At 34.0% G+C, this 26,468-nt stretch overlaps 1 protein-coding gene across 2 annotated transcripts in view; it reads left to right on the forward strand.

Moving 5' to 3' along the window:
• Ttc21b (tetratricopeptide repeat domain 21B) overlaps positions 1–26,468 on the forward strand; it is a 67,907-nt gene that overhangs the window by 38,426 nt on the left and 3,013 nt on the right. For both annotated transcript variants that reach the window (XM_027946118.2, XM_071619116.1), the window contains 8 exons: positions 6,246–6,434; positions 7,340–7,450; positions 8,469–8,550; positions 11,684–11,834; positions 12,018–12,179; positions 15,966–16,161; positions 20,131–20,355; positions 23,207–23,327. In XM_027946118.2, coding sequence (XP_027801919.2) covers positions 6,246–6,434; positions 7,340–7,450; positions 8,469–8,550; positions 11,684–11,834; positions 12,018–12,179; positions 15,966–16,161; positions 20,131–20,355; positions 23,207–23,327 — 1,237 coding nt within the window. The remainder of the gene's footprint in view (positions 1–6,245; positions 6,435–7,339; positions 7,451–8,468; positions 8,551–11,683; positions 11,835–12,017; positions 12,180–15,965; positions 16,162–20,130; positions 20,356–23,206; positions 23,328–26,468) is intronic.

Here is a 26,468-nt window from a genome sequence, read left to right on the forward strand (position 1 = left end):
TTTTGATCACTTCTTGGTTCCAGGGATTATTTAAAACTGTAGCGTTCAATTTCTGAGCAATTCTGGTTTTCTTATAATCTTTTTAATATTGATTTATAATTTTATAAAAAGACATGCTTTGAAACATTTAATCCTTGGAAATTATTTGAAGCTTACTTTATGTCCTATGTTATAATCAATTTTGGTAAAGGTCCATTTGGATTTGAAATAATGTGTTTCTGGCATTACTAAGTGCTTAGAAGGTCAGAGAGTTTGTTCATCAATTATTTGTTCAAGTGTTCTCTGTTCTGAGGGCTGATTGTTACTGTTTGCTTGCTTCTGGCCTGCCTGTATAATTTGCTGTTATGAGATGTTGAATCCTTCAGTGTGATTGTAGATTTTTCTTTCTCAGTCGTATTTATTTTTGCATTCTTTCTTTAGAAGACATGTATCTGATGATCAAGGTTAATAATTGTGATAACCCCCTGGTAAATCAGTCTCTTTGTAATTATAAAATGGCCTTCTGTAGTACGTGTAATGTTTCTTACACTCCTTTGTTATTAATAGAACTACTCTGGCTTTATTTTGGTTGCAGTTTCCATGGTATACCTTTTTATTTATTTTTTTTTTTACTTTCAAGTGTCTATGTCTTATGTTGAAGATCTACCAGCACTTAATTTTTTTAAATCTATTCTGACAATTTTAATCTTTTAATTTTTTCATTACAATATTTTTTGCTTACTTCAGTAGACTTGATTATTGACTACGTAATCAATATAAATCGGGGTTACATTTGGATTTGTGTATATCATCTTAAGATTTGTTTTCTTTTTGACGTTTTAAATTTTTACATTCCCTCTTATTTCCTTTTGTATTTCACCTGTCTTCCCTAAATATTAGATATTTAGAACATATTCCTGTATGTTATCTTTAGAACTATTACAATGAGATATAAAATTTTACAAAACCAGTCATTGCTGGTACACATTTCACTGCCTTGTATAGGAACCCAGAATAACCCAACAATGAGAACAAAGCAGTTTCACCTCAGGAATGCAAGCTTTCTATTTAGTAAGGTCCTCATAGTGGTATGTTGTAGTTACCTTACTGTATGTTTAGAGTTTATTCATACCCATGGAGTCTTGAAACACTGAGCTGGTCATTGATGTGTAATGGCAAAGCTCTCAGGAAGCAATACCAACTTATAACTTGACATTTATTGAGCAGATGACATTCTCAGTGACCTCAACCTCATTCGGTTTCTGAAAGTACACCAGAAATGATGAATGGGTTACCTGATAAATAAGAAACCAAGAGTAGAAGCCATGTAGAGGACATGGATGCCTTCCATTATATCACACCAGAGAGATGTAATTTGCATATCTCACCCTTAGAGTCTTCCTTGAATGCTTATAGCCTTTAATAGCTCTTCATTCTGCCAGGCATTACAGGCACAGCCCTGTAATCTCAGCAATTTGGGAATGAAAGAAAAGTGGTACAGCACTGATCCAACACACACCTGGGATAAGAAGTGGGTTAATTGTCAGGAGCCTGACAAGGCTGCTCTGCACAGAAAGAGGGATAGTAGCAGCAAACTAGGGAGAGCAGCAGCAACTCCGCCTTAAATGTTACCTCTTATAGGCTAGACTCCTGGCCACAGGTTAGGGGCAGGTTTAGTCTTGACTGACGTACTAAGCATCCCCTGATCTTGTGGAAGGCAAGTTTGTTTCATGGGGACAAGGACAGGCAGTTTTCCTATTTCTCAGAAGGAGGAAGAGAGAAACCAGCGTGTCCCTTTATCTTCTCAAGGAGAGAACAGGGAAACCAGTACGTCCCCATCTCAGGGGCTGGTAAGTTATCTCCTATCTCTCAGTGAGAGAACATAGAGTGACTGGCATGTCTCCAAACCAGTAGGTTTTATCTCTGGCTAGTTTCTATTTCTTGAGAATAAGAACAACATTCATAAAGTGGGAGTTGGGGAAAGGAAGATGGTTGCAATTATGCCAACAGGTAAACTAAGACAGAAGGATTGCAAATTCAAGGTACGACTCAGCCATTTAATGAGAGCTTGTCTCAAAATTTAAAAATTGAAAGGACTAGAGATGCAGCTCAATAGTAAAATGCCCCAGGATTCAGTCCTCAAATATAGATAGATATCTGTCTGTCTATGTATGTCAATTCCTATATTTTCATAAACCATTTACCACCTCTTCCCCTTATAAATGGATACTTTCCTTATTTTCCAAATGAGGAAGAAGCCCACAGAGAATATTTGCCCAAGATTATGCAGTTGCTTGGTAGAAGAACTTATAAAAGAACTTAGAGCATGTCATTACAAATCCTGTAAGACTTATAGGATACCATACTACTTATCACCTTTGGACTTGATTCTCTTATATCTAGAAGAGTTCTTCCTTATTCACATAGTCTGTCAAATGTTTAGCTAACAGTGATATGTGTGTATGAGTGTGAGAAAGAATCTGTTTCACTGGCAATGTCTAAAGACTTATTGTTCTGGTGGGAACAAATCAAGAGCTTGGACTATTAGATATCTGTGATACCCATCTAAGCTAGAATCTCATTAAAACGTATAATCCTCAACAATGTTAACATCCTTACTTGTCAGTATCTTTTAATTCTCGTTTTCTGAATCATATTATAGATACATTTTCTAACTTTAGATCAACTACCAGTAGCTACAAAGAAAGTATGACTTTGGTAAACTTAAATTTTATAATATTTTTGAAGTGACAAAGCCAAGTTATTTGAAATAGCCACATGCTTATTTCAACCCTTTATGAATATAATTAGTCCTAACCACCCTGGTTGAGAAAGTCCCTATGTTGTACGAATGGATACATCAAGCAATTAAAAGAAAAAAAAAAATATAAAAGACAAAAGGACGAACATCATACCATGGCCATACAATACCAACAAGCCAAACTTTTAGGTAGTTTTTGAAGTTTCTATGCAATATGCAGGGATTACTCATCTTTAATAAAATTTAAAGAGCCATAAGATGCTTCCCAATTACAATATGGTGGGCATTATGATAAAAAAAAAAAAGAAGACAAATCTTAAGGTAAAATTCAAACAGAAGCCTGTTAAGTACAATCAAAATTTTTAATATTTTGTATTAATTTAGTTAGCACCCATTTTTTCAGCTTCGTTCTCCACCTTGTGTACCTTGGCAGTTCCATTGAGTATTTTTGCATTGTTGTTAAATATTTTTGGCAGTGGCAGAACTAGTGAATTTAGGAAAATCTGAAATCTTAGAAATTCTACTTTCTGTAGACTTCGGATATCTGAAGTGACCAGATTGCTTTGGCCCTCACTGTTACCTTTTAGCCCCATCAGCCACTGTCTTTTGCCCAGACTAATGCAGTAGCCTCTTAATTGACCACCTACCTCTTCCCATCTTGGTTCACTCTACTTAGTTCTTCATAATGATACCCAGTGATAGTTCTCAAAGGCAAACCTTATCCAGTCACTCCTTTGCCTATAAAGATGTATAGTTGCATCTCATTGCCTTTAAAATAAAATATAAATTATTTAATAGGCTTACTGTTGTAAATTCTCTGGGTCTTTCCAGCCATTTCCATTTTTTTTTTTTTCCTAATTCTTTAATCAAGCTGTAGTAGTCTCTTCTTTCCTTCACATGGAATTCCTACTGCAAGGACCACATCCCATTTCCTCATTCCCTTTCTTTCTCTCAAACTCAACCAGATTGTAACTACTAGTTAGTCTTCAAGTCTCATATGACCTCAAGACAGATTGGGTCTCCTATTATATATTCCCCATCCATAAAGCTTTTCATAATTTGCTGTAATTATGTATTAGTCTTCTTGTTAAAATTAGAATTTCTGGGTGTGGGGGTATGATTCTGTGTTTTATGACCCTAGAATGCTTGCCTCATAGTAAACCATGTAAGTATTCTGTACTATATAACAAATTACCTCAAATATAGTGGATGAAAACAATGTTCCCATTTATTATCCTCACATCTTCTGGGTGTCAGAGGTCTAGACACAGTAGACCTAGATTCTGAACGGCATCAGTTATGTTATTGGCCAGTTGTGGTTCTGGAGACTAATCAGGGTAAGAATCTGTTTCCATACTGACATAGGCTGTGAGCAGAATTCATTTCCCCAAGGCAGTTAAGATTGAAGGCTCCCGCTGCTGTTTACTGTCAGCTCACATCTACCCTTAGATTCTAGAAATCTTTAGCTCCTTGCCTGATAGGCCAGCATCTGGTTACTTAAAGGCCATCAAGGGAAAAAATCTCTAGGGCCAGTCGACTAGCAAGACAGAGTCTTATATAATATACCATAATCATGGAAGTGACATCCTGTTACATTTGTCACATTTTCTTGGTTACAAACAAGTTCTGTGCCCCACCTGCACACAGAGTAAGACATTATAAAGGATGTGAGTATCAAGAGGCAAGATCATGGGAACCATCTAAAACCTGTGGTGAGACCTGAAAGAAAATCACAGATTATTTTAACTCTTTAATTCTAGGAACAATTATAGAGGGAGAATGCATTTACTAAATTTTCTATGAAAATTAAAATCTAAATAAATCAGAAATAAATGAACGCTATGACATAAAACATTACCAATTGTATTACTTTATAATTTTATATGTACTTAACTACATAGTTGTAATTACTATGTGCAGATTACATTTGCTTTATTTTTCACTTAATATTCTTCCAATATTTTTATAGTTTTGTATTCATCATTTGAAAAGTAATATGATATTCTTTAATTGATATGTTTTATTTTGAGGTGGTCTTTATTAAGATATATAAAATAAAGCTATTAAAACAGAGAAAATTGAGAAGTAATTTTTCAGATTTCACTTGACCTCCCTCAGAGGTCTCTTAATACGTAGGCTGTTAGCAACCATATTATGATAATAAAGATTATGAAACATCTTATCTCTATACTTCCTTCTAAGTGCTTGAAGGAATTATAAAAATGTATATATTATAAAACAGAGGAAAGGAAAAGCAAATGTTGACAATCAGTGCTAACATGGTTATTGTAACAGATAATTGTAAAAGTTAGCAATAATCTTTCTTGAACACAAGAAAAAACATTTTATGAAACAGTATTAATTTTTACCACATGCTGTTTACAGTCACATTTTCTAATCCTTTTTTATGTCCAAAATAGTGCTATTATGACCCACTGAACTTACAGCTTAGAAAAAAGTCCTGCTTTAAACTTTATTCATCAAATACTGATTGTCAGCCAGTATATTGACAGGAGTTCCTTGAAAGGTACTCTGTGTAGACTAATGTATGGCACATGATAGGCATTTGCTATTTTTTCAGTGAATACATTATGAATGATTTTCTGTAGCTCAAGGTTAAATTTTATTTGTAAAGGCCTAAGCCATAGTTCTCATTCATTTAATTTAGGAAACTCTGAGTGTACCAAAAACCAGATGTATGGGTGGAAAAGCAGATATTCCTCCAGTTAAGCAGTCTATTTGATATTCTTACCCAAAGAAAAGCCACCACCTCCTTTTAACATTTCTATGCATGGTATAGGACTGTATTTACATATACCATCAATTAATTGGGCATTTAAGCTGTTCCAGGGTTTGGGCCTTCTTTTTTTTGTTATTAGTGTTATATATCCTTTGTTTTACTTTTACAAAAAATAAAACAGATCATTTTTCTTTACAATGGTTACCTTGCCAGAGAGTGGAACAGCTAAATTCAGCAGCCTGGTTAGTTTTATGGTGTTGGTGTATTTCACTGGGGGGAAGCCCCAAAAGATTGTACTAATTCAACTTCTGTCAAAAATGTATGTAAATGTACTTGTTACCTAAAATCTGCCAATATTTGATTTAATTTCAGATACTTACTATTTTATTAATTCTATTAGCATTTAAAATTTTAAATTATTTAATAATAACATCTAGGTATCTTTTCCAAGTATTCATTTCATGATTGCATTTCCATTTTAATGAGCTTCCTTTACGAATCCTTATAACATGGAGAAGATTCAGTAATTTTATAGCACTTTCTTCAAAAGGTTATGTACATGCTGGATCATATACAAACAAGGGCATGTTTGAGATCTTAATAAGACATTTTCTTTGGATTAGGCTTTGTTAGATCAAAGGCCAATAATGCCTGAATAAATCTTCTGTAAAATTATACTGTGTGTGAGCTGTTGAAAATTTTTTCATTTCCTTTCTTGGTTCTTTTTTTTAAAAGTTGCTTTTTATCCTTATTTTTCCTTCCTAGGCTCGAGAACTACAAGCTCGGGTACTAAAACGTGTTCAGATGGAACAGCCAGATGCAGTTCCTGCACAGAAACATTTAGCAGCTGAAATTTGTGCAGAGATTGCAAAACATTCTGTAGCTCAGCGAGACCCTGAAAAAGCAATTAAGTTTTATAGAGAGGCTCTGGTTCATTGTGAAACAGATAGCAAGGTCAGTACCTTTATAAAATTTTAAGTTCCTTTTATTACAGATGTCATCTAATTTTCTCAAACATAAAATTCTTACTAGCTTATTTTAAAAGATTTCAAAAGAAATATAATGAAAAACAAGTTAAAAAATAATTTTATTTCTAGAAAACTTTCAAAATACACGATACTTTTAAAATATTAGAGTCTAAAAATTATAATGGAACAAGTCATATAAAGCAAACCTGCAAGTTCATTATCTTTAATATTCATTTATATTTTAATAATCACTATAAAATAGTTTCTTAGTCACAAATAAATATCTGCACCTAGGTGATTCAATTCAGTTTACTAAATAGCTATTGTACACATCTGTATTAGGATTGCATATTAGTGCTAAGGATACAAAAATGATCAGAATAAATCTATGACCTCAGTGGCACATTGTGAAAACTGGTATAATTCACCTTTTGTAAGGCATAAACCAAACAGCAGATACATTTTTGAGTGGTTAGTAAAAAGAAGTGGGAGCATAGTTGTAACTCAGAAGCATACCTTAGAGATTATCTGATTGAAACCTTTTTATTTTGCAAATAAGAAAGCAGGTTGAAATAAATAAAAGGGACTGAACTTAATTTTGTCAGAGACTCTGGAACTAGAAACCTGTCTCCTAATTTTAAGGGCAGTGTTCTTTTCAGGATACCTTTTCTCTCTCTACTTTTTAAGTGAGTTGTTATCTATTTTTTGTTTTGTTTTGTTTTCAGAAGACAAAATAGATATGGAATTGCCATAGTTTTCCTAGTCTACCATGCTTAGCATTTTTATTGCAATAACCTTTGATCAATTAGAGTTCAATCTCATCCAAACTTTTCCTCATTTACTTTTTATCCCAAAACCAATTTCTGACTACTCTTCCCTTTTGCTTTCTAGATAATGTTGGAGCTGGCACGATTATACCTAGCCCAAGGTGACCCTGATGCCTGCATGAGGCAGTGTGCACTACTGCTGCAGAATGACCAGGACAACGAAGCTGCTACAACGGTCAGTCTAAGAGATTTCCATGTGAAGAGAATTGAGTTTTAAATTCCAATTGGAAGTCTCAAATTTTACCCCATAAAATATTACTAGATGGGAAGGCCTGGTCATGTTGGCTTTGGAAGAAATAACATTTCTAACATAAGTACTTTTAACTAATAAAGACCAAGAACCATTAGCATCATATTTATAAGCATGACAGCAAACCTGGTTCATAACTTGAGATAATATTTCTTTATGCCTAAGGGAATGCTTAGCCAGGCAGTTCATATAGTAAAGCTACATGGTTTTCGGGGTTTTTTTTTCTTTATAAAGCTACAATTTGCTAAAACTTTCAAGTACTTACTTAGACATACTGGATTAATTTAAGAGTTTCAGTGAAACATTTGAAATTACAGAAATAAAAACTTTATGTATCATTTTAGGTTGGTCCGGTTTAAATAAAATTTGGCTTTTCTTTCTTATTTTCACCTGGGTTGAAATATTGTGAGCAAATAGCTGCATGGATAATGTTTTGTGAGGTTTATTCAAAGTTATTGTTGTAACTAAAAAGAATACAAGTTATTTCCCTTTTGAAACACAATTAGAAAATCTACATACATCTTCCTTGGTTTACCTTTCTTTGAGATATTTATGACTTAAGTTTTGCTTTCTTTTGTCTTGTTTTTAATCTTTTCATTGTCATTTTAGCCAACTCCTGTGAGGCATATTTCCTACAATAGTACATAGAATACTTCATTCCCTTCCATTTCTGTTTTTGAAACCACCACTTGAAACATATTTTATGCTAAAAATACAGTTTTGTGAACAGAGCAATCTGTTTTGCGTCCTTGATTAACTTATGTTGTACTGATTTTTCAAGCCAGTCTGCTCAAGGCATACTTGAACTTCAAAAATGAAAAGTTTTTGTAAAACTTTATCCTTCCTTATAGTTTTCATATATATTTTCTTAGTTTTCAGTCTTAGAAGAATATGCTTTGTGAAAAATATGGCAATGTTTTTAGAATGAACTTTATCTTTATAGATGATGGCTGATCTCATGTTCAGAAAACAGGACTATGAAGAAGCAGTGTTTCATTTACAGCAGCTTTTAGAACGCAAACCAGGTATTTAATCATCGACCATATATTTTTCTAATGCAGTCAAACTTCTTTCTCTTTTCTCCTCTTAGCTGATAAACTCTTGGAAAAACAGCCACCCCGATTGAATCTGACTCTGATTATTCCATATGTGGTCTTGAGTAGTTGAAATGGCCGTGAGGAAAATGCAACACTGAAATGGTCTCAATAGTGACCACAAATCTTAAGTGGTCAGTCGGGTACTCCTACTGTGTCTCTCTAATGAATTCACCCGCTTTCGGCTACTTTTCATGAATTCTTCTGTTTCGCTTAACCTCCCAACACCTTTTCCTCATTCCTTACCTTCATCTAAAAACCTTGACACATACTTGATATATAACCTACTAGAAAAGAGCTCCATTCCCTGTCACCAAATCGACCCATTATCTAGTTCGTGTCATTGCCAGATTGTGATCCCACTTACCACTAGCTTTTCCCTGTATACACTGGACACTGCCCCTCACCTGCCAAAGGGCTCTGCTCCTGCATCCCCCTCTCTTGCTCCTTCCACCATCATTTTTTTTCCTAACCAGCATATAGCCATACCTGGACATCACCCCACTTTAAATTAATCAGTATTCTCCCACCCACCTTACCCAAACCTCCCTTTCCTACAGGCCTGTCTTCTTTTCTTTCCTGCTATTTCTACCTTAAATCTTGACACTGTTTTGTTTTCCTTCTCTGAGCTGACATCGAATGGAAATACACATAGTATTTTGATCTCTTGCAAGCAGTTCCCATTCCACAGTATTTCCTTTGAGTGAATGATCTCACCTTGTTTCTTTAGAGCATCTCTATTTCCTTGTGAATATTCTTAAGCTGTTCTTATCAATATTTTCCTCATATGTTATGGTTTTATAAGATTTAAAGACATTATCATGTGCCCTGGGGGTTTCTCTCACCTAAGTTTCTGTTATTTGGCATCAGCATAAATTGGCATAGTGGACTGGCTGTTTGGGACTGTTTATAATCACATATAAAATCAATTATTTGTAAATTCAATGTAAAGATTTTGTACTCCTACGATACCAAATGATGTGCAATTATACTTCCAAGTCTGTGTGGATTTGTCCTTTTGCCAATATCGTATTTTGCCTCCCTTATTCTTTTTTGTTGTTATCATTTATTTTATTTTTGTATTGGTTCATAATAGTTATACATTACATTAGGGTTCACTTTGACATAGTTATACATGCATAGAATATAATTTGTTCCAGTTAAGTCCCCAATACTTACCCTTATCCTAGCAGTCCTCCCTCTCTCCACACCCCATTTCCTTTTCTCTACTTTACTGATCTTTCTATTTATTCTGTCTTTCTCAACACATAATCTAAAATGTATTCCTCTTGGAGAAAACACCTGGCATTCCAGGGCCACCACTTGCATTAGCAGATGCATAATGGTTGCTGAGTAGGATGACCACGTACTGTGGTTTCCTAGATTCAGGACTTTCCATGATAAAGGAAAGTTCCAGGCAAACTGTGGTAAGTTGGTCACCCTAATCCTGAATGCCATTATCATTCCTCTTTATCATGTACAGTTATCTTGCTAAAAATATGTACATAGATACTGTCTTCTCCATTTATTTTCAGACTTTGCAAGAATCACACATTCATCTTATATTCCCTGTGTCAGACACAATGCCAGTCACATATACGGTATAAAGTTAATGTTTACTGGTTGAATGGATCAGTGAAAGACTGTAAAATACCAAGTTATTAAAAATACAAAATTTTATGTAAATTTTTACAGTCTGTGTGATTTTTTTGTGTTTCAACTCTTGCAAATAATGCTGCTGTGGTATCTGTATGCCCTACATTTTGGATCAGAAGTGACTTGCTGAATTATCTTGTATCTTCTCTTGTTTGGGGAAGTAGAATCAAGGATAAATTGCTTTTTATATCTGTTTCTGTTTTAATCCTAGGGACTTACTCCAAGTGACCAAATACCTTATACAAGGGTTTTTACAAATCGCCTAAAATGAGGCCTGTGCTAACTGAAACTTGAGCACTCTCAAACACCTAAAAATCTCAGCTTTAAAGAAATAAATAAAATGTGTGTTATTAATAAAATAGACTGTTTTGCAGTCATTGAAGTCATGTCTTTCAAAACTATTTAATGACAGTTGAGAAATTTTACTATATAATTTTGAATCAAAATCAAATTCCCAAGTGTCAAATTTTGTAGATATGTAAGCAAAGAATAATTTTGTATAAATGTAAATTTAAATATTTATAGGTTTATTTTTACAAATATATGAAATTTAGTGCACAAGAATGTGATAATTTCTATCTTGTGGGAATATAAGTGATTTGTTTTCTCTGTATTCTCTTCTGCATTCTCTGTATTTTCTAAATTGTTCTTATTTTTTAAAGTGTCCATCTAATAAATGTAAATAAATAAAACTAATAAAACATTTATTAGATTATTTAATAATAAATAAAAGAGAACTATATGAGATTGGGAGGAAATGCCTTTATAGGAACCTGCCAGAAAATTATACCTGAAACGAAAAAGTAAATTATTTTTTCGTAAAAGGAGATAGAATTAAAATATGTCTTTAGACGTTAGGTTGTATGGTAAACTAGTTTCTGATATGTTTGATACATATACATATTAAAGTCTTGAGTAAAATTTCTAATTGTCTACCACAAATGTTTTCAGAATTGGCATAGTAGACTGTTTCTTATTTCTTACCTGTTTCCCAGCTGTAGTGAGTAGGCAAGAGAGTTTTAGAAATGGATAGTTGAGTTGCCTTATGGGGTCAAATTAGTCCTCCTGAATTTCAGAATTAAGTGTCTAGATTACTACAAAAATTATTTCTCTAAGGCTTTTGGTCTCTAGAACAATTGAAAAGTAAATAAAAATAAATAAACATTTTTTAGATGTCCCTATTTAGATCATTCTTTTATTATGATCAGCCCAGCCCAACTTATGTCATTTGATAGATCAACCAGTTGGAAGTATAGTTTCTTTAGGGATTATAGCACCTTTACTTTATTACTTTACTTTTATTTAAATTACATTTCATATTAATCAAACATTAATAAAGTAGGATAATAACCATCAGAATAAAAGTTAGAAAATATTATCCTTATTTGAAGTATTTTTTTGTTTCTAGATAATTATATGACTTTTTCTCGTTTGATTGATCTCCTAAGAAGATGTGGAAAACTTGAAGATGTTCCAAGGTTCTTTGTAATGGCTGAGAAACGTAACTCTAGAGCAAAACTGGAACCAGGATTTCAGTACTGTAAAGGACTGTATCTTTGGTAAGTCTACTGGCAAAATAAATTCTACATGGTAGTTTTTTTCTCATTGTAGATAAAGTAGAATGAGTTTTTTGGTATTAAAGTTACATTTTAAAATATGCTAATAGTTTTATTTACCAGACAAATACTCTGAATTTTATAGTCAGTGATTAAAATAAGATTTTGTTTTTAACATCTAATAAGGTTTACTGGAGAACCAAATGATGCCCTTCGACATTTTAATAAAGCTCGGAAAGATAGTGAGTGGGGCCAAAATGCACTGTATAATATGATAGAAATCTGTTTGAATCCAGACAATGAAACTGTTGGAGGTGAAGTATTCGAAAATCTGGATGGAGACCTGGGGTGAGTAGTGTTTGACACATTATCTTTTGACAACTTCTTTTTAACAGTTATTGTAGATAATAAGCAGAAATACTTTATAAAATAGAGCTAAAACCTAGGATAGCACTAAGGAAAGGTCAGATGAATAAATCATAGTTAAAATGACAATTTTAATGGAACAGAAAGGAAGTGCCAGGCTTCCTAAATCATAATAGACATGTTATAACAGAAAGGAAGTGCCAGGCTTCCTAAATCAGAATAGACATGTTATAAAGGCACTTCCCTAGTCACTCTATAGAAAATGAGAAAGATTGAATTTTACAATGATGGAAAATTGTCCACACAAGAAGAGTAAGTACCCAATAAATGGTAGTTTATTACCAAACCCTGTGCTTTACACTTTCTATGCATTATCTCATTTATTCCATAGAACACTATTATGAAACAATCTAGAATCAGCTTCTCTAGTGATATTTGGTATAAATGGAGCAAGATTCAGACTGAGGACTACCTGGCCCAAAGCTCCTGCTATTAGTCACTAGGGTATACTTCTGAGAAATAGTGATATTTCTATCACACTATGTTTGTTGCTGCTTCTCTCAGAATTGGGCAAGGCCTTGGTGGGGAATGTATAAGGAGGTAAAGACCATGTAAGGAGACAGTTCTTGCCGCAGTCTGGCTGGGCACAAAATAACCTAGCCACCACACTGCCTTGTAGATTCAAACAGCAACTCTTTATTCCCAACTCTCACCGGCTCTACACGCACGTTCTGGGAAAATATGCTCCCTTCACCGGGCTCTGCGGGGAAAATACACTCCCTTCACCGGGCCCTGCGTACCAATTCTCTCAGAACCCCTCAAGAACTCAATGGGAACTCAAGAAGCGGGCGCCTGAGGCAGCAGGATAAGCCCTATTCCCAGCAGGATCCACCCTAAACCTGGAGCCACCCTAATCCAGCAGGATCCACCCTAAACCTGGAGCCACCCTAATCTAGCAGGATCCACCCTAAACCTGGAGCCACCCTAATCCCTGAGCAGGGTCACCTTAGCCAAAAATGCCATGTCATTCCTACTTGGCTATGGCTCTCAGCATCTCCCCACTTCTGATTAATTAAACAACAAGCAATGTGGCTTAGGGACCGTGCCTGTTAGGTTGTCCAGTTCAACATATTGTCCTTACTCGTCATCGGATGAGCTGACCTCTAGGCGTCAGCCTCCTGTCTTAGGTTGGTACCACTGCAATTGGATCATACCCGTCACTGACTAGCAGTCCAGCATACAGCCATACTTGTGGATAGGCCTATGCACCAGTGGGGGGGTGAGGTTCTTTGCCTCACCTCTGTTGGCCCCCAAATTTGGCCTTGGTGCCAGTGGGGAGGTGAGGTTCTTTGCCTCACCTCTGTTGGCCCCCAAATTTTAGACCATCACTAGCAGAAGGGAGGAAGATACAGAAATGCCATGACACCAAGCCAATTGACAGCTCCTTTGGAAAAATTGTATCACTGGTGACACCATCAGCAAAGATACTCCAGCATTACCACAATTCGCTGCACCAAACGATAGTTCACAATGTATACAAGTGATACATAGTCCAGGCAAGTTCTATAAGCAGTTCAAAGCGGAGGAATCTATCAATATGTCCATTTCCTCCCAAAGAAAATCGACTCCTTGATTGAGCATTACTTGTTGAGTTATTATTCATTGATGCATCAGTTTATACAGTTTACTGTGATAGCTATCAAAGAAGCTGTAGTTTGGTTTTATCTTTGACTTCACCGGCACTGGGAAGAAGATAGGAATTCTGGCAATGATGCTAAAAAAAAAAAAAATATGTAACATTCCAACAGGTACTAAGAAAACAATTTTCTGAACAATTGACATTATCCTGAACAGAATTATTAAATATAATGAAAAGGAAAGGTGAAAGTAAACAAACAGATGTGTTAACCACCTTTAAAAACAATCCTTAACAGCTGTTTACCTAATTTAAATTAAACCATTAAAATCATGTGAATAAAAAAAAATTCGGATCCATTATTTCATGAGCGCTCCTCATATATGATATATGGACATACGCACACACAGACATACAACACAAAACAGAAGTGTGCACACATAACATACAACACATAAGACAATAGTAAAGGCCTTGTAGCTTTACCTAGGTGAAATCTCCATTGCAATGTTTCGCAATGGAGAGAATTGGTACGCAGAGCCCGGTGAAGGGAGCGTATTTTCCCAGAACATGCGTGTAGAGCCAGTGAGAGTCGGGAATAAAGAGTTGCTGTTTGAATCTACAAGGCGGTGTGGTGGCTCGGTTATTTTGTGCCCAGCCAGACTGCAGCAAATTCTATTTTTAGTAGCATATAATTTACTTTGGATATAATACAATACCTGGAATCATTCCATCTTCATCACAACTGACATGGGTACAAATGGATATTAAGTATTGTAGGAGTTCATTGAAATTGTAATAATACCTAAGTGTCAAGTGAGGGTGTGTAGAGGAATAGGGAAAAAAATAGAACTGGACTTCTGAGATGTTCCGATGATAAATGTTAACATCTAGATTAAAGAGAACATTGAAATTTTAGAGCAGGGAAATGGCATGTTTGTTTTTTGTTTGTCTTAGGAAGGTTGAAGTAGTATTCTTTTATGAAATGATAGGCTTCCCAAGTGGAACTCTTCAGCAAGTAGATGAAAAATACAAAACTAGAACTCAGGTCAATGCTGGAGATAGAGATTTGGAAGGATGTATTGCACAGGGTGGCTAGCTGGAACTCCATGAATGTCTTCTTTGCAAGTAGGATATAGTAACAGATTCGAGAACTAAATTATGGACATGTTAACATTTAAGAAATTTCAGGGAGGAAGGGAGGTCAGGAAAGGGCAAACAGTGCAATGGGAAAAGAACCAAACCTGCACAGTATTATAGAAGCTTAAGTTAATTCATAAGTTAATTCTTAAGGAGAATAACTTTGAAAAAGGTATGCAGCAGTGTGAAATGTTGTAAGCAAGATAAAAGCCAAAGTCTTGAGGGAAAGACCAGTGATTTGACTTTGAGAGTTTGATTTCCTTTTTTGATTTATATATCAATATTTCCTTTCTTAAATTATATATGACATACACACATAAATATATCGCCTTTAATTGCTGTATATATACACACATACATATATGTGCCAGAAACTTGCCTTCAAATATTCAAATTGTTATTGAATATAAAATTACAACTTTTCAACACGTATAATTTCTAAGAGTCTGATAGTTAACATGGTAAGGATATAGAATAGACTTTAGATGTCTGAAAAACTTAAATCTAAAATTTGCCTCCTTCTGTGACTTTTGACAAATCATTTCACATTTTTGAAGTCTCAGTTTACCTGTAGGTAAATGCATTCAACATAGATTGAATGAAATCATATAGTACCTGGCCCCTTTCCCTCTTCCTTTCTTTAATTTCACTTACTGAGTAGGGAACACCATTTGATAATTATATGATTCTGCTTTTATCCTAGCTTAATATTAGGTGAAGTGAACATTTTCAATATGGATATTGTCTAATTGTCTAATTTTTTTGTTTTCTAGAACATTTAATGTTTTTTTACCGAGGGGATATTAATTTTATTTTAAAAAATATACTGATAGATGTGTATTACTTTGTATTAGAAGAGGTTGAGTGACATGCTTCACAAATGATTACTTTTAAATTATAAAAAGAGAAGCTAGTGTATCCTAAATCTCTTTCTAATTTCATTGAATTTTATAAGTGATGGACATAATCGATTTATTTTTAATTGTATTCAGTAATTCAACTGAGAAGCAAGAATCTGTGCAATTAGCAGTGAGAACAGCAGAAAAACTCCTTAAAGAACTAAAACCTCATACGGTACACGGGCACATACAACTTCGCATAATGGAAAACTATTGCCTATTGGCTACCAAACAGAAATCTAATGTTGAGCAAGCATTAAATACCTTCACCAAAATAGCAGCATCTGAGGTTAGTAGTTTTCTTTTACAACTTTATATGTTATTATTTCTTAATAGTATAGAAATGTGTGTTTGATGAGTTGTTTATTTTCTGAAGATTTTTCTTAATCAAACATAGTGTGCCTTTGATCCAGAAGAGACACTTAATTGCTTTGATATGTTATTGATATATTTATCACTACTGGATTACTGTAGTCTACAGAAAGGGAAGTCCTCCAAAGGGCATAAGTTAATTCTTAAGGAAATGGCTTATCTTCTGAATTTTCTGTGTTGCAGATGTCATCTGTTTTAACTTACAAAGTGAAAATTAACACCTAGCTGCCTTGCCACTTTGTCTTTTCACTTCGTAATGGAACTTTTCCAATTCTAGTTCTAAATGAGAACAATACTGATTGTTTATAATTAATTCATGCAAATCATAACATTGGTCTTTAGTAAGACTGAAGTAACCTCTTGCAATCTTTTTATTATTATGTTAGTATTATTAGATCAGATCAGAGTTTTCTTCTTTTTCATCCCACTCAACCCCATTTCCTTTTTAACTCTGATCTTGTATTCCCCACTCAGTACTACTAAGGAAGGAATTCTAGATACTTACCTGACCAGCAGTTGGTCATACCTACTTCTAAGTATGTTCATAGGATTTTGTGTTTGATCTTCCACTTAGCAATGTGTAGGCCACCAAAAGCTCATAATTTTGTGTCTCTCAGAGCATATATCAAATTTTGATGTGTTTTCTTATGGTTCAAAAGACACAGTGGTAACAATAGACTGTATGAACCCCAAGAGTGGTCCTTTCTCCCACCTTCAGGACCCTGGAGAAGATGGAGATGTCAAGGCTATGGGAGACCTACAATACCTGTTGTGGTTGAGTATATCTAGGAAGCAGCTTTAGAAACAAAAACGGCAAGGTAGCATCAATAGCAATAATACCATACAGCAGAGCTCTTCTGCAGGCATTGAAGTAGTATTCTCAAGGATTGGGCTCTGTTGAACTGGCTTTTATAGCAAACAGATGAATTACTGAATGAACGGAAATAGCATAATCATGTAAATCTATGAAAATCTGTAAGGATATGATAAAACACATTTTCTAGTAAGGTATCATAGCTACTGACTGTTGTGGAATGGTATTCTGTCATACAATAATGAGTTATTTTAAGGAAGTCCATTATTTCTACTGTGAAGTTTAAGAGAGAAAAGCAAAAAACAGCGAATGACATTACATCTGTTTTCTACACAGCCTATGCCAGTTTTCTGTGTTGATGAGACTGCATAATTTTTTATCATCTTTACCTGTGAGATTAGAAATTTACCAAACCTGTTTACTGACCATAATATCCAAATAATAATGATGGGTGATGAGCTGAAATTTCATAAACATTAGGCCTCATCTTGCATTTTTTCTTTTAATTCATAGGTTACATATTCAATATAATGAATATTCATCAAGCAACCAATGGGTGCTAAGCATAGTGGGAATCACACATATAAATAATGTATGGTTCCTTTTTTCAAGTTTCTCTTAAATTACAGAAAATGAGACAAGCATACCAACTATAATTACTGAAATACAAAGCCAAATGTATTCTATCCTAGAGTTGCAAATAAGAGCACTGTCTGTAGGTGACAGTAGGAGAATTCAGTTACTCTTTTGTGGAGAAGGTATGATTTAAGAAACAGTTATAATTTGAAGAACCAGAAAAATAATAGCATTGTCATAGGCACAAATGGACTGAGTGTCTTCTAAATGAAGAGGGAAATATGAGCAAAAGTGGGGAGGCAGAAAAGCATGAATGAAGTATATTCAGAACACTGTGTGTCACTCAGAGGTACGTCACAGGAAGTCATGGAGGAAATGGGGGAAGATAAGTTAACCCAAGCTGAGCCATATCCGCTTTCTTATATTGCATTACCTTGAACCACAGAGCATGTTGGTCATAAGCAATTTGTGTTGCCCTCACTCGAATCTTATCCTCTGAGTGGTTTAAGACTGGAAGAGAGAAGCTGGCTAAAGTTTTAGGTTGTCTATACCAGAAAAAGACGCCATGGAGCTGGGTACAGTTCAGTGGTAGAATACTTGCCCAGCACATGCAAGGCCCTGGGTTCAATCCTCAGTGCCAAAGGAAAACAAAACAAAAAAAGCCAAATCTCCTGGTCTAATGCAGGGAACAACTATGGTTTGCATTTAATCAAACTGTGAAGAACTGGCTCATTCTAATGTAGCTCAAGGCACGTGGTTTTGAAATCAGAGACTTACTTTAATTAAGTATTATGGGATATTTTTATGCATGTGAATTGGAGTAGGGTCTTTTTGCAGGGCCCTTCACAGACCATCTTAGGAACTGGCTGACAAATATATAACAGGTCTCCTTTTCTCCCTCTCCCAGCCCACCTGGATGAGTGGATTGAAGGTTAATGAAATTGACAATGTTCCACATGTCTTCAAAATCTACTACCAATTGCTTGGATTTAGCATTCAAATTAAACTGTTTTGCCATTCATTATCTGTGTCAGAATTCCTTATTGGAAGTTCATTAATAAACATGGAATTACTGCCAAGAAAGTTTTATATTCCTATTGCTTTCATCAAGCCCTAATAAATTGCCCTTCTGTCTGCAATTAATTAAAAAATTAAATTTTGACTGCCATCCACCACCAATGCTGGATATTGCAAGTTTTATCAATGTAATGTAATTTTGCAGTATTCCTTATTAGTTACCCAAATTTTTAGTCTTACAGGGAATATTTAGTATTGTCATGATATTATGATTTCTAATTAATTTGTAAATTTAAAGTTAATACCTTACCCTTTCTAAAAAGTATCATAATCCCTCTGCTGAAATTTAAGAAGCACCCTCCTCCTGGAAGCAGAGGCACATGGCTATAATCCTAGCAGCTGGAAAAGCTGAAACTGGAGGATCACATGTTCAAAGTCAGCCTCAGCAATTTAGCAAGGCTCTGGGTAATTTAGCGAGACCCTGTGTCAAAATTAAAATACAAAAGGGCTGGGAATGTGGTTCTTGGTTAGGAGCCCCTGGCTTCTATCCCTAGATCCCTACAACCAAAAAAAGAAAGAGAGAGAGGGAGGGAGGAAGAAGGAAATAAATTGAAGCAGGAAGGAAGGAAGAAAGGAAGGAGAGAGGGAGGGAGGGAGGGAGGGAAAGAGAGAGGAAGGAAGGAATTTAATTGAAGCACCCCTCCCTTAATCAGGAATGTAAACATTATTGTTTATCTAAATTAGCTTTTTATATAGCTATCTTCTGGCCTCCATTTTAAGCAATTCTTACTAACCTTTTGGATTCACAGAGTGACATTTTCTGACTTTGAAATCAATCAAATAAACTATTGTGCTATGCAGTCCTTATCAAAATCCTACTTTAAGACATGAGCTTATTTCATACCATTTCCAAGTGATTAATCACCCTTTATTTGTAGCATTTAATTGGTCAAACTTTATTGGGACAAGATGGGTGTTTCTTAATACAAGAAAGAAGGGAAAAAGTAATAGAAGTCAAGATAGATAAACTATCATTTACATGTAAGTCTTTTTCTTATCCCTGTTTGATAAGTTAAAGAACTAAGGAGGTAAATGTTAAATCTGAAATAAAAACTGCTCAGTGAATATTATATTTCAAAGGTTTTATCTTTTTCTGTTTCAATACAAAAACCAAAATAGCTAGTCGATTCCATTAAAAATCAATTCAAACTGATTGCTGGAATTATGAGGTTTTGGCATCTGCATAGACACTGAATTATTTCCACCATACAGTGCCTGATCAAGTTTTTTCCTAGTAGCTTGAGATTACTTGATGTATTAAATAGTAATGATAATCACAGTTATCTGGGATGGATCTGGGTAGAGTCTACAGACCAGGTCTGTATAGCATTTTCTGCTTTCTATATGTTTTTCCTTTAAAAAAAAAAAAAGGATATTTATGTTGTGTGTCTAGCAGTCTAATGTTTTGTTTTCTTACAGAAGGATAATCTTCCAGCACTTTTGGGAATGGCAACAGCTCATATGATCTTGAAACAGATTCCGAAAGCTAGAAACCAGCTGAAGCGGATTGCAAAAATGACTTGGAATCCTATTGATGCTGATGATTTTGAGAAAAGTTGGCTGTTGCTTGCTGATATTTATATTCAGTCAGCAAAATATGACATGGCAGAAGAACTATTAAAACGGTGCCTGCATCACAATAAAGTAGGTGTTAAAACAGTGAAAAATAATTATTCACCTTTGTTGTGTATTATAGTGTTGGTCCATTTCTTGTGATTCTCGAGTATTTTTTGAATACTATATGTTGATTGTTACCACAGTCAGGAAATAAACATTAATAAGAAGAAAGAAGCCATTTGCCCTTGAAAAGCAAGAGAAAAAAGAGATTTATGCAGCTTCACGTTTCAGCTGTGGTGATGCCCTACTTACACAAAATGTTTTTGGAATGTCAAGCATTTTCCTGTAATTACCAATCTCATCCAAGAACTAATGAAAATTGCAGAACATTAATTGTGGGCGTATGTCCCTCCTATTAAGAAATACTCTTGATGAATTTACTGCAGCTGCATGTCATTTCCACAGTATTAGAATCCACTATGCATAATATGTAGTGGGGGAAAGTCTTGTCACCTTTTGATTCAATTAAATAAAAAGTCCTTATCTTTAGGTACAAAATTGAAAATCTTGAAGTCTGTAGAATATGAACTTCTCCACTAATATTTTGGAGTTTAATCACACAGAAAAGATGAGATGTCTTATTATGACAGTTTTATAAAGTTTAGATTTATGTTATTTGCTGAAAAACAATTGAACTTGGCCTAGAAATTTAAGAATATTTATCTTCACAAATTTATACCAATTTCTTCAAAATTTTAATCACCATAAATTTGTTCCCTTCAAACAAATGAGGTTATGAAATGGATCATTTGTTTTTCATAGAGGAATTGTGATTACCTAGCACTGGTAAGATATTTTCTTAGGAACTTAAAAACCTAAAAAAAAACTACCCATTTATCAACCTATAAACAATTCTAAATAATCGTTTACATCAATTTTAAGTTAAATTGGCCTTGAAAACAGAGAATACTCATTAATAAGCTTTAAAAATCTAAAGTACAGAAGAGTTGAAGCTCACATGCTTAGTTTAGGTTTAAGCAAGATTTATGGGAATTAAGGTTTTCTCTTCAGATAAATTTATTTGCTGGAACACTACCAATAATAACTTGCAAAACTGAATATGATAATTGCTTTAGAAACTTTGTTTAGCCATGCTGATTAGGCATGAGTATATTTGAATCATGAATTCAGGAACTAAAGCTTAGGAACCTTGGATCACATAATTAAAAAATGGAAGTCATCCAGGTATGGGGCAGGAAATGTACAAAATAAAACTAGATTGTCTTGTTATACCAGATGGTAAGGAATCTATCAAGGTTGATGTCAGGGACTTAGAAACCAAGTCAAAGACATGCCCAGGAACCAAAGGTGGGTGCTGTAAGTACCAATAGGAATGCTTACTGCAGTGGATTGAAACATCAAATATGCCATGCCTTCATAAAAATAAGAAAAAAAAAATATGGTTAGGTATCACTGAAGTATACTAATAAACTATTGTCTCTAAAGGGAAAGATATAAATAAGTATTAATCTTATGTTCTTTGCACTAAATAAATAAAATTTAAATATATATAGATATATCTGTATAAATCATTAGGTTACCAAATAGTAGATAAGGAGACATTTCTCATTATAGACATTTTCCAGTTAATAAATGAAGAGGACTGATAGAATATCATCATTTTCAACATGATGCATTTATGAATGGTTAATATCACAAAAAAGAGGAAGAATCAGACATTCTGTGTCTCAGGATGAACGAACACAACATTTATGATAGGACTGGGATGAGATAAGAAAAATAGTAATAAAGATAACTAATAATTCTATGCAATTTTAAAAAGCAAATAAATAATCAAAATATTAAAATGTTAAATGGACAGAATTTGACAGGACTATGCCAAGCTACAGTGGATTCTGAATCAAAAGAGAAAGATTATATCCTTATTATCATATTTTTATATATATTCTTAATGGACTAGGGTTTTAATAAAAATATTGATGAAATTTCTATTATTAAAGTCCGGAAATTAAAATTATAATAATTTCATTTGATATATAAATATTTGAATATAAAATATTCAAACCAAATCTTTGGATCTCATTACAATTTCCAGGGAATGTCAATGACATAGACTCATATAAACACCTCAAGAATGCACTCAACTTAATCTGAGTTAAGAGAAACTTCAGGGCAAAGTATTCTTGTTAGTGTGTACTAATATTTAATCAAAAGAAGAGAGCAGAAAGAGACAGACAGCAAAAGACATCTACAGATTAAAAAAAAGAATTAGGGGATATTTCACCTAGTCTCAGTATGTGAGCCTTCTATGGATCATTTTAACAAACTACAAATTGTTTTAAAAATTATATTGAGACAGTTTGCAATTTGAATACTGACTAGTTTTGTGGTAATTAAGGAGTTGCTACCTTAATCATCATGTGCCATGACGTACGGTTATGTTAAAGAAAGCCCTTGTTTTATAGAAAGTCATACTAACATGTATTGATGAAATGATATAATATCTGAGGGGGTTTTTTCCTGATAATATAGAAGCACAAGTGTGTGTGATACAGGTGAGACAATATTAGTCACGTCAGTTTTTCAAAGTAAGTTATAGGTTCATGGAGTTCATTATACTCTTATTTCTGTATTTATATGTATTGAAATTATTTATAATGAATAATGTACATGTATATTCATAAAATACACATACCCTGATATATTTTTCTGATTTTGTTTTTAAAATTCTCATTCTGAAAGATGTGGGATGGGGATTTGGCATCCCCATTATTTAATTGCATAGTTGAGGCTGAAAGCCTTGTTTTATGCACCATTTAAATGGGTTAATATGATTGATCTCTACACTCATAAACATCTCATGAAATCTTAGTGGTTTCAGGTTTAATATATTAATGTATCTTTCATTTTTCTTTAGTCTTGCTGCAAAGCTTATGAATACATGGGATATATTATGGAAAAAGAGCAAGGATATACAGATGCTGCCTTAAACTATGAGATTGCATGGAAACGTGGCAATCAGACAAATCCAGCAGTAGGTGAGTTTACAAAATAGGCACTAGATTTTCATTGGAAAACTCCTTTATTTATAAATCTTCATTTAAGTACAATGGAGGTTTTTTGTTTGTTTGTTTGTTTGTTTTGTTTTGTTTTTCAGAACAAAATATTCCAAGAGCCAACTTTCATTGTCAACCTTTCTGAGAATATATTTTGTATTCATAATAAATTATTATCTTCAGATAACTAGTTAAGTAGAATTTCTTGAGGTCCAAACTTGTACTTACTCATCATAGAGGACATCTAGTCTAATTTTACCCTTTTCTCTTCTTTAACTCTCTGCTATTTTGAAAACAGTAATGCTGTTCCCCCCCCCCAAAAAAAAAAAGTGTCCCGTTATCAATCGGTTAGGCAAACATTGCATTTAATCAAGTCACCCAAGTTTCTTGACTATAGTTATTCTCAAAGCCTTTAAGCATGCATGTGCATTGTAACAGATATCACAGAAATGCCATATTTCCCACAGTTATTTGACCATAAGATGTTGCTTTTCTTCTGAGAAACATCATTTATCTCCAGCATTTGTACAGTGTTTATTTGAGGAATGATAGTCTACTATGGGAAATATCTGAAATATACTTAGTGACTAACCTAATCCTGCATTGTGAGGGAGCTTAGCCCACGCTGTCCTTTTTGTTCTTAGTGATCTAGAATATGTTTCATTCAAATTGCCCAGATCTATTCTCTGGAACAATCGTAATCCTTTCCCTCTAACCTGTAAGGACCCTTTCGTTGGAAACTTTTTCATGTCTCTCCTAAGGCTCCTCTCCAAACCATGATCAGTTACTTGTCCACTGACTTGATTTTAAGTCTTACCTTCCTCATTTCTGTCCTTTCAAAGCTCTAAAATAATACTACCAAATTATTCTTTGAAACACTTGTGAAGAAGAAAAACGAGAAGGAGAAGGAGGGGAGGGTTGAAGAGGGAGAGGAGGAGGAGGAGGAAGAGGAGGACAACTGAGATTTAGAGGATGGGTTGTGGAAAATGCTGTTTGATTTGTACATACCCCTCTGACTTATTGTGTCATAAATGAACTTGTTCTCAAATCTAATTTTTCTAGCTGTGGTATGGTGAAAGTATGTTTTTCTTCTGATTAGGCATTTTCCTAGCTGCTAATTCAACCCAACATGGCATCAGTGTTTTGGGCAGCCATGTTGCAGTGTCTAATTTGTGGTCTTGTCATCTTCACACAAACTGACATTCATTCAGGTCTTCCTTCACTTTGTATTTTTTTCTGGGGTCTGGTCTTTTTATTAGATTTGCAAAAAGCACAGGAACTAATGATTTTTACAGTATTTTTCATTCCCAGATAATATGTATCTTATGAAATAGTTTGCAAAATAAGAACTTTTTAAATATCCTTAAAACATGTAATTTTGACATATTATTCCAACAGAGGGACTGCATCTAGCAGTTTAATTATTTATCTAATTCTGTTCCTTGAAAAGCTTCAGTAAATACAGAGAATCCAACTCACTATCTTTTTCACTGCATTGTGTTTTGTAGACGATTTTTATTAGTTCTTCCAGCTTTGCTTTAGTGTGTTTTCTCATAAACTCTCAATTTATTCTTTAGGTTCTTCCTTATGATTGGTATTGCTTTCAGTACTCCAAACACCTGTTTATATGAACAGCGTATTTCATTTTTTCAGTTATCAAGAAACCTTTAAAATCTTGTTCATCCTCTTTCCATAGATTTCAGAATTGATTATCATTACTGTGAAAGGCAACAACAGGATGAATAGGATTTGTGTGGTTGTAGTAATCATGTTTATATATAGAGAGAGAGAGACTGAGAAAGAGAGAGAAAGGGGAAATATTCAGTTGGTAAAGTGCTTGCCTAGCATGCACAAAGCCCTGGGTTCAATCCCTAGTACCACCACCCACCCACCCAAAAAAAAGGGGGAAATATTATATATTGTATATTATATACACATATTTGTATAAAATGTTATGCATCTTATATTAACATATACAATAAGAACATTTTTTAAAAGGAAAAAGAAAGAGGACACGAGGAACTGAGAGATGCTCAACTATGTTGTTTTCTGTGCTCTTCTTTTCTCCAGATGTCACATAGTTGAGTTCTTATGTATTTGACAGGTGTAATGCAGCTGCATTGTACACCTTCCTTGTTCCTTGTTCTTTCTAATCCTTTATTTCCTGAAACGTTTTTGCACTAGATGATCTATCAAGTTTCTACCAAATTAAGACTCTGTAATTATAATTCAGTGCTTCTACAGGAAAAAAAATGTTAATATTTATGTGGTACTTTAAAAATATTAAGTATTTTATAATAAGTGTACCAGTTGATTTTTAAAATTATTCTAAGAGAAGGAGGAGTTGTTTTCCCCATTTTATGGATGAGGAAACTTGAAACTGACAGCTCAAGCAACTTGCCTAAAGCTAGTCAGAGGCCACAAACTAAAACTTAAATTACCATGTAAATGATAGTTGGTATGACATCTTAAATTGATTTCCTTTTAAATGTCACTATGTATTAGTTCATTTTAGGATTATTTGATAATAACTTTGAGTTTACTTCTTTGAAACTTCTTGTTTTCATATGTGGCAGTATTGTGTGTATGGGGGGGCGGTGTATGTGTGAATTTAAGATATGTGCATGACATTGAATTTTAGTTCATTCCTATTCTTTTTACAACTGTATGATTATATTAACCAGGAATTCTTTTCAAATGTTTGTTTGAAATTTTATAAATTATATTGATATTTTTGTTAAGAGACATGAGTAGCATTTATATTTCCTACTTCATATTTCAAAGATGTAAAGTGATATATTTATGATTACTTATTATTTTACAGTGTTTTATATCTCACTTACCAAGTACACAGCTACTGTTAGTTATCCTCTCATTAGTTTTCTTATTTTTATAGCATTCTTACAGAACAGCAACAATCATTTAAGAATGCCTTAAAGCTTTCTACTAATTTGTCCACAGTGAAAGACAAACATTTTTTTCTTTTTTCTCCAGAATTTTTTGTCAGTGCCTTGTAGTTATAGTTGTAGTTGGTGGAATGTGTTGTTACATATTTGTACATGCACACAACATAATTGGGTCAGTTTCATTCCTCAGTATCGGTGATTATAATAATTCTCACTA

This window comes from Marmota flaviventris, chromosome 11 (assembly GCF_047511675.1).
Source record: "Marmota flaviventris isolate mMarFla1 chromosome 11, mMarFla1.hap1, whole genome shotgun sequence".
Lineage (NCBI taxonomy): Eukaryota > Metazoa > Chordata > Mammalia > Rodentia > Sciuridae > Marmota > Marmota flaviventris.